Raw genomic sequence first — 9143 nt, forward strand, 5'->3', positions numbered from 1 at the left:
ATTAAGCAGTATGAAAATAAATCAGTAAAACTATGCAAACATGTGCTCTTTAAACACATAGCTCAATACAAGTGATGAAACATGGCCTTTCACACCTGTTGTCGAATGTAACTTTCAAGATCAATATATGTGATTTTATCAAAATATTCTGCTTCGTGTGTTTAAAGTTTAATTCGTAGTTTGTCGCAAAATCATTACAATTTATGATAAAATTTACGTAAAATGTAAAACAAGGAAGTACACTATTGATTCACATATTCAGTTGCCCAAACGAGAAGAAAGTTAGTTTAACAATAAAGAACATATTTTGGAAAAGACACTGGAAACGGTATATATCACCAATAACTCATCAAAAGAAATTTGAATGTCAAACATTTGCTCAGATTTTCAAATACAAATATTCAGTTATTCTTATTACTCTTGGTGATCATCTAACATGAGGGCCAAAAATAAAATTCTAATCACCTCAATTGGCACGTTTACATCGGTCTGTAGATACAAAAATATCGATCGGGTTAATAATATTGTATCTTCATTATCATAAAACAATGTCAATATGGTCGATCCAGATCCAAGTCAAGTCGAAGTCAAACAACGTTTATTCTCTCATACCATAATGTATGGCAAATCAGAAATATAAAATGAACATAAATGAAATGGCGACAGATACATGTTTAAATTTAGAATATGATACCCAACATGGGTATCGGAGAATCATTAATTTGAACACACACAAACATACACATATGATATATATTTTTGAATTCTTGATCCCAGACGTTAGTGACTTAGAGGTTATACAAATGAAAAAAGGAAAAAAGCGACGTGTGACGAATTATGTGTTTGTCTTCCGAGCATAATTATTTTATATTTGGTTTCATGTTTTCATGCATTACATGCGTCATTTCAAATGTTATATTTGGAATTAAACATACAGTTTTCTATTGTAGACCATGTTACGACACCTGCATCTCGCATGATATCAACAGGTTTAACGGCTGCTGTACCTGATATATCATCGACCCTAGACAAAGACGCAGGAGGTATTTATATAGAAATCCGTATTCATGAAACAACTTAAGGCAAAGTGATTATAAATGGTGTGATGGGATTACATAGTGTGATACCATAAATTAGCATTGAAAAAGTTATCTAGTAAAATTGTTCAACAGTGTACCATTTACACACATATTTGAGTACAAGCGATAAAATATTTTCAAACCCCTTGTTGTATATACCTTTCCGACACTTATGGTGATCTTATCAAAATCATGTTCTTCATTATTCTTTTTTTAAGTTTAATTCATATGTGTCATTGAAATGTAAGATAAAGTTGACGTATAATGTATGACCAGAAAACACACTTTCACATTTATGCGCAAAAGAAAAACATTGTTAGTTATAAAAAAAATAAAGATCTTATTTTTGGACAGAAAGCGAGAATACATATTCATCAACAATAATGCATCATAAAGTAACTTGATTATCAAATATTTTCTTAAAATGTCGAATTCAAATATTTAGTGATTTCTAGTTAAGTATATAACAGGTGGGTCAAAATTAAGATTATGATCACCTAAATAAACACTTTAACATCATTCGGTAGAAACCATTATGTGGTACTGTTTATCACACAGTGGCTTGATGATAGGAGCTCATTTAAGTCGATCTAGCTGTAATGAATTCGTTCAACTAGCAAACATAATATTTTACACATTCTTGGACATGTATATCATCAATATAATCCATTTATCAAGACCAATTCGCGTTGAATATTATAACATCTTTGTAAGCTATTAGCAAAATATCTCCCAGATACAGTGGCCCCTTACGGACACGTTGACACCGGTATCCTTGTCGAGCGAATCAGTCAACGACGACAATGCTTTAAAAAGCGAATTATCCTACTCCTTGGCTAACCATTTCTTGTCAAAATGCCGTTGAACCCCGCTCGCCTTTATCGATTTAAGAGAGAGCTAATGAAGGACAGGAACCAGCTAACACTTGACGCTTGTACATAGACTATCGGTAACCTTGTCGGCTATTTAATCCGTCATATACTTTGCATTTTCTGAAGTTAGTAAGCTGTTTATATTGCAATTGTTACATTACCGTAAAAACATAGAATATGTAGTGGGCGTTATTAGCAACAACCTTCATGTTCACGAAACACAGAGAGTACGCTCCGGGTTCACCTACCCTTGATTTTCAACTGGCACGTTAGTTTCACACTGTGCTGTCTGCTTTAGAGTGGTGTCTGCTTTCTAAAAGTAAATTGATTTTAGCATGCATTAACTTGAGTATTAGTACAAGTTATAATCTGATTCCCTGTTTAAAAGCAAAACAAGAAATGTATATATTTTTCGTGGATTGAGCTACTCCCCGGTCAACCTTATGAACTGTTCCCAATCTCGCGCTCTAACGTCGTTCGAATTTCTAAATATGATTTTAAAACGGCATATCATTAAGGTTCGACGGTTTCCGTTTTTGATTTTGTTGAAATTCTTTAAGATGAATACATACATATACATGTTGTTCTTAAAATTGTGTTTGAATAACTATTTTTCACGCAATATAACAGTTATATGATGTTTATTGGGTTAACGGTCAAAACCGGTGTCCTTGGTGTTTGGGAATTCTGAACTGTTGGCCGAGGCCTTTTAAGATGTCATCCTATTCACCTCGGGATAACAGTTTTAACTGTAACCTAAATAACCATAAATAATTGTAGATCAATAGATTCCCCTTTCAGTGTTTGCATGTTTTCTAGAGTATTTGTATTTTACACTCATGCTTTCTTAATTATTATGCCCTTCGATAGATCAAAGATAGATAACAGTGAAACTTAGATCCATAGAGGTTCAGATAGATGGGTAAGTTATTTCAACTTCGACTGTTTGTTGCTTAGATACTCATATACAAGTATGCACTACTGTGTCATTGTGTATTTCTTTTTAACCAATATGGTATTGATATTGTCTAACTAACCATATTTATATTTCATCATTTTTCATAGTTATACAGTCTCCAAGCGATATCATAAGGTTCATACACATAAATATTTATATGAAAACTTGAAGAAAAAGCGCTAGCATTAATAATGTTAATTTATTATGTTTGTGAGATTATACTACAACTTCTAGATTCAAGATTACTTTATAATAAAGAAAACATTTTAAATATTTTTTTTGATTGTTGGCGTTAAAAATTAAAATTAAAAATGGCATCAACAAAATTACATATGCTATGTAGTAAAGCTTTTCAAGTTTTTTTCAATCTAACAAATATTTGATTTCTTCATGAAGGGGCCTTAACCCCCTATTTTCAGTCTACCTTCAGTGTAATCTTTGTTAACAACATTGTATTTTTCATTTTTTGATTGCTGCCCCATGAAACATTTAAAATCAATGTGTTAATGCTTCGTGAATCATGTCATTATGATTCGGTAAATTAGTTAATAAATTAATAACCAAAAGTAAAATAATTGTTTCTTAAACTGCAATTTTGCCGAAAGATGTTAGATTCCTTCTTTTCTAGTGTTGTATAATTTGTTTTGCTTTTTGTATTTTTTCCTCAAAATTTAGTTTTTACCATTTCTTGTTATATCCACAACGATAAGGTATTTCTTTACGCTTAAAAGAAAACCATGACAATGTCTTTTCCGCTCAAAGAACACTTCGAAATTTAGTCACTATACATGTACATAACGTACCTTATATATGTATGTAAATCAATATTCATAATTGATAGCGACAAGATGCATGACAAATCTATAAAGGAGCTTATGACTATGAAATACATCAACGACGCAGAGAACCCTGGTAAGGCACCGATAGTCAATAGGAAAGTGTTGAGTGACTGGCTAGGGATTGTGAAAATTCGCTTTTTTGAAGCATTTTCCTCGTTGACTGTTTCTCTCGACAAGGATACCGGTGTTAAGGTGTACTTTAACGGTCGCTGCGTCTATGAGCCAGGTATTTTGCGAGTAGCATACAAAGAAGTTCTATACTCTTCCAAGGGATATGATAATAAAAACAAGAGCATATGAGGAAAAGAAATTCAAAGTAATTATAACAATTGTAATGGTAAAATGAGCATTAATGATATTTAAAATAAAAATCACACGATTGTATACTCAAAAGTTAGCAAGACTACAATAGTTGCAATCAACAAACTGTACTGTATTGAGCGCAATGAAGTACAACAAGGCCCGTATTACAGAAGCATCTTAAGTAAATTTAAATATTTTCAATTATTTATATAAAAAAGTGATATATTTCCAAAAATACATAAAGACTTTAAGATGTTTAAACTACTTAAACATAGAAATCATAGTAATATACATGCCATAAATCAATATTAAAGTCTAAGTTTAACGCACACAACATCACTACGAAATTTGCATAACATAAACTCTCTTAATGCAAAATATACCATATTGCTTTACATACTAATAATTTTCATATTTAGTTATTCTTTTAAATATTTTTATAGCAAAAAATACATAGTCACACTGTTAATTGTAATATGACTTCGAAACCGCCATTCTATTTGAAAAGAAGGGTTATGTACAGTTCCTACAATACATCATTCAAACTGTTATACATAATAAAATGTCTTTGATTTTTCAAGTCTTGCCATTTAATAAAGATAAAAAAATAAAAATATTTTAAAGATGGAAACATCCTCCAAAACTATCTTAATGAGCTTTGATGAATCGGGTTCGTAAACCAAGCTATAAAAAACGCCTAACCTACGAGTTTATGTGCCTAGAGGTTTGTTATAACAGTATAAGACACACTTTTTTGTATCTTGATATTTCTTTTTGCCTTGATCAGTTTATTCAATTGTTTGTTCATAAAGGTTGTTATTTATCAAACATAAATTACAGTTTTATTTTACAATATTATTATCAGCTTGTCCATTTTGATCACGTGACCCTTCGTCGTACAACATTTAAACCTATTCAATACTGACGTTAATAATTATCAACGAGAATTGGTCTTTGTAACATTTTTACTGAGCAAACTGTCCTAACAGTATAAGGAAAGTACTTCTGATTTTTTTTCAAATCTCATTTACTGGAAATGCATATTATAGAAGTCACTCATAATCAAGTATGTGTAAAATATAATTCTGTCTACAATTTTGTCATCAATTGTATATACGTCGAAAATGTCTTGAATATCCGAAGACGAAGAACATGTTCACCCTGAAAGCAATATGGGGGATAAAATTTACTTCGCAAAGACAATTTTATCCTGTCAGTAGTTAAGCATCTTATCAATAGTCAACAAACAACCGACCTCAACAATCACTCGCCCATAAAGTCCAATCACTCTGCATAATGATAACAATGGTAAAAAAATCGGCCAGATAATCTACATGTGCACTTACTTCTCCCACAAATGTTGAAAACTGTGTAGCATTCAACGATATTGAATTCCATTTCTGTGGTTAATGACAAAATCTCACTTACAGCAGAAATTTCCGGTGCAAGTTTGAACATCCAACACTTTATCCTTAGATATCAACATGAACTAAATCCATTTAACATTTTGCGATTGTTTGTTAACACTCGTGATCTTTAACAATGACCTGTGTACTATAGTCTGTGACTTGCGGAATAATTGTTACATTTTAAGATAATGTTTGACGACTGATCCATGTTTATTGCACTTTTAAAAAAATGATCTGAATTGATACTGACGTACTAAAATACAATTACTTTGACTATTAACGTATCAAATAAAATTAAAAAGGGGCATATTTAAACATAGGTACCTATATAATACATAGGTATTTGCCAATTTCAACAGAGAAAAACAGTTGTCCGCCTTTTATTAAAAGGTACTTGGTAATTTTAAGGTCATTTATCGTTTGTTTTTTTATTAAACATAGTAACAGGATAAACAGAAAACTAGGTTAGTGCCGTGGATAGAGAAAATTTATCGGGCTCGATAAATATACCTTATAGAAGGTTCTCTAATTAATTTCTTCTTATCTGCTGGACCGCAAACACAGATCTTTTGTTTAAAAATATTCTTCCTTAAAAGATACACAAAATGGGGCTTGCCAATCAATGGTTTCAGTGATGTAAAATAAGGCTAGACCAACCCTTTTGACAAAATTATTTGTAAGAAAACTATTTAAACTATTTTTACGGTACTTAAATAAGCCATAAACGTTTGACCTGAACCGATATCGTTTAATCTTCGAAAGTACCAAGTAAGATATAGTTAAGAAAAAGGGAGGACCTTCGATTATTATTAATCAAGTCTTCGGGCCATGCTAAACATATGCTAAAGCCTTTGACTGTTCAATCTATTCTAAGAATATCCAATTAAAACCTGCCGGTAACGGCAATGAAGCTCTTATGAAATTAAACGCTTTGGGGTTTTTTACCATTAAGTAGCTAGATAGAAATGATGACATTAACATAATTGAATTATTTTTGGAGAGGCCCAAAGTGTAACAATGTCTCAATCTTTATGGCCATTATAAATAGCTGTCATTCCGACTTCATTGTTTGGCATGTGCAAAATAATTTGTTTAGTCAAATATTTATTGCGAAAAAAAAAACGAATGCTCAAATCAGAACAGGCATGCTACTTAACAATTGGAAACATATAAAATATAAAAGTCAAATGCTCTTTTAATATATTTCAGGATCTACGGTTGGTCTTGCAGCTGGTGTTTCTGTGTCTCTAGTCTTACTTATCGTTATTACGATTATTGTGCTGCTGAAAAGGAGGTATATTTATTTAATATATTTATTTGATATATAAAAATATATATAGAGAGATAGATACCCAAACGTATTACTTAATGCCAACTTCAGATATTGTGTATTCATAATATCCAGTAAGGTAAGTTGTACTGTAGATACAAGTTTATTTTAGAGTAGTATTGTTTTGCATTAAATTGGCCTGTTCCAATCGTATTATCTTTGGTAGAAAGAAGTTGAAACTTGTTATCATTCTTCTTGGGACACGATTATTATGGTATGACACATTTGACATAATTCAGTTACTGATGAAATTGTTTGCATAGTATATTGTTTTATTTTGTCATGATGTAAACACAAAGCTTACGATTGTCTATATGTTAAAGGAAATATCGAGGTAATATCATTCGCTATCATAAGTATCGTCGTCAATACTGTCATCGTGTAAAATCTAAAGCCTTGGCCTTAACTTAAATCTTATTTGAAATCGTAAAGCGTCATAAAAATATGTTACCTAAATTTGAAAGAAATAGATCTACAAGAATTATAATAAACAACTCGTAATACTATATTAATGCTACATCTTATTATTTTGCAGGGGAATTATACCAATGTGCTACACGCACAATGATGAAACAAGCAATCATACCGCCTCTACGACTACAGACAAATCATTCATATCAACACCAATACTTCAATCTACCACAGACACAATGCACGATTTGACAGCCTCAAATCATTCTTATTTTGTACTTGAAAAGAAATTTGACGGAGTTAACAATGATGATGCCGATCAGTATGCTGAGCCAGATACGACCGATGCTGACCATTATGATTTGACCGTAACGTCGGAGAAAGATACTGATAACGATTACGACACAACCGATGGCAATAATCCTTTTACAGCAACAGGATTGGCTAATGAAAATAACAACTATAACAAAGTCGCTATTACTCGAACTGATGAGTACGATCATATTCAGCAAAACGGAAGGCTGCAAAAGCCTGTGAGACAAGCTGTAAACGAATACGATATTTCAAATATTGACACAGACAGCAAACGCAATATAAGCTTTGAGGATGACAAAGACCATTATAGCCATTTGAATAGACAACATGTGAACAGCTCCGGCACAGATAACGTTTATGGAAAGCCGGAAACAGATGGCGACAGTGCATATGATACGTTTGGAGCTCTGAAAGGTACCCAAAATGCAGCTGAAAAAGAGCAGAAAAATGATTATGCCGTTATTAAAAAAAGTGGTAGAGTTTTATGCAAGTAAAACACTAAGAAATGTTAACAAACTAATAAAGATTATTAGAAAAAACAACATGTATTTCGTAATATAATTAGATAATTACATTAACCAGGATTTCGTAAAACCCCATTCTTATAGATTAGCCCATTCTCTTTTATCACATTGATACTTGCTTATGTGTTGTGTATCTCTTTCTTAGAGCAATAAACTTTAGGGCACGTGGCTTAGGCATGACTGGCACTAAACGGGAGATCGTAACGTAAAAAACTATGTACACAGACAACGCATGCGTATTTATTATTGTTTGTTTTACCGCCACGGAACAGCCAGCGAAACATGATTTTTGTTATTCAGGGACCGGTAGCTCAAAACATAAATATAACGCTACGTTACCTTAACAGTCCGTTAAGTCCTTAACGGAGCTTAAGTTAACGCTCCGCCAAAATCAGGTTGCTCAAAGATTCTTTACGCTGCCGTTAAATTACACCAGTCTTATAGCCTTTACGCCTGTGTTTAATCCTTAACTGTCAGTTAAATTCCTACTGACTGTCCAATATGAGTCATTCTCCTTCCAAGATTGCTGACTTGTCTACTTCAAAAAGAGGATAATTTTCTTTTAATAATAATGAACATTTAATGTTAGAACTATTTAATGTGGATATAACTAGAGAAATGTTGAGACACAGCTTTACTAACAAGGTAACCAATCCAAAGTGTCCGGCAAGTGACCAAATCTAAGGAGAACTGCCAAGGAAAAAGCTACTAGGTGAAAATAGTATTGTTTATGTTTGTATAACGAATGCATTATAAAGAATATGTCATCTTTAAAAATAAATCTCTTCATGTAGATAATGACTCTAACACTCTGTTGTTGTTGTTTTTTGGATGAGTATCACAGCACACAATTTTTAACCAACTTTACTGTAAACCAACTTTTAATGGATGAATAAGAATTGCTTAAGAATTACAGTGAAAAGCTGTGGAGGGGAGAGAGCGGGAGAAGTATGGCCAGCCTAAAGTTTGCCTCAAAACAGTCTTAAAGGATTGCCTATGTGAATAGGAATGCAAGATTTCATGAAATACCAGGAGGAACGAACAGTCATTAAATTTGTATGACCTTTTTAGATTTTCCCATCGTCCGCCGTCCGTCGTCCATC

General features: G+C 32.3%; 1 protein-coding gene across 4 annotated transcripts in view; it reads left to right on the forward strand.

Annotated features, from left to right (window-relative positions):
* LOC128234730 (uncharacterized) overlaps nt 1-8849 on the forward strand; it is a 49657-nt gene extending 40808 nt beyond the window's left edge. For all 4 annotated transcript variants that reach the window (XM_052949175.1, XM_052949174.1, XM_052949176.1 and 1 more), the window contains exons 9-11: nt 951-1043; nt 6670-6754; nt 7326-8849. In XM_052949175.1, coding sequence (XP_052805135.1) covers nt 951-1043; nt 6670-6754; nt 7326-8010 — 863 coding nt within the window. In that variant the 3' untranslated portion in view covers nt 8011-8849. The remainder of the gene's footprint in view (nt 1-950; nt 1044-6669; nt 6755-7325) is intronic.
* The last annotated feature ends 294 nt before the right edge of the window (nt 8850-9143 follow it).

Source organism: Mya arenaria, chromosome 5 (assembly GCF_026914265.1).
Source record: "Mya arenaria isolate MELC-2E11 chromosome 5, ASM2691426v1".
Taxonomy (NCBI): Eukaryota; Metazoa; Mollusca; class Bivalvia; order Myida; family Myidae; genus Mya; species Mya arenaria.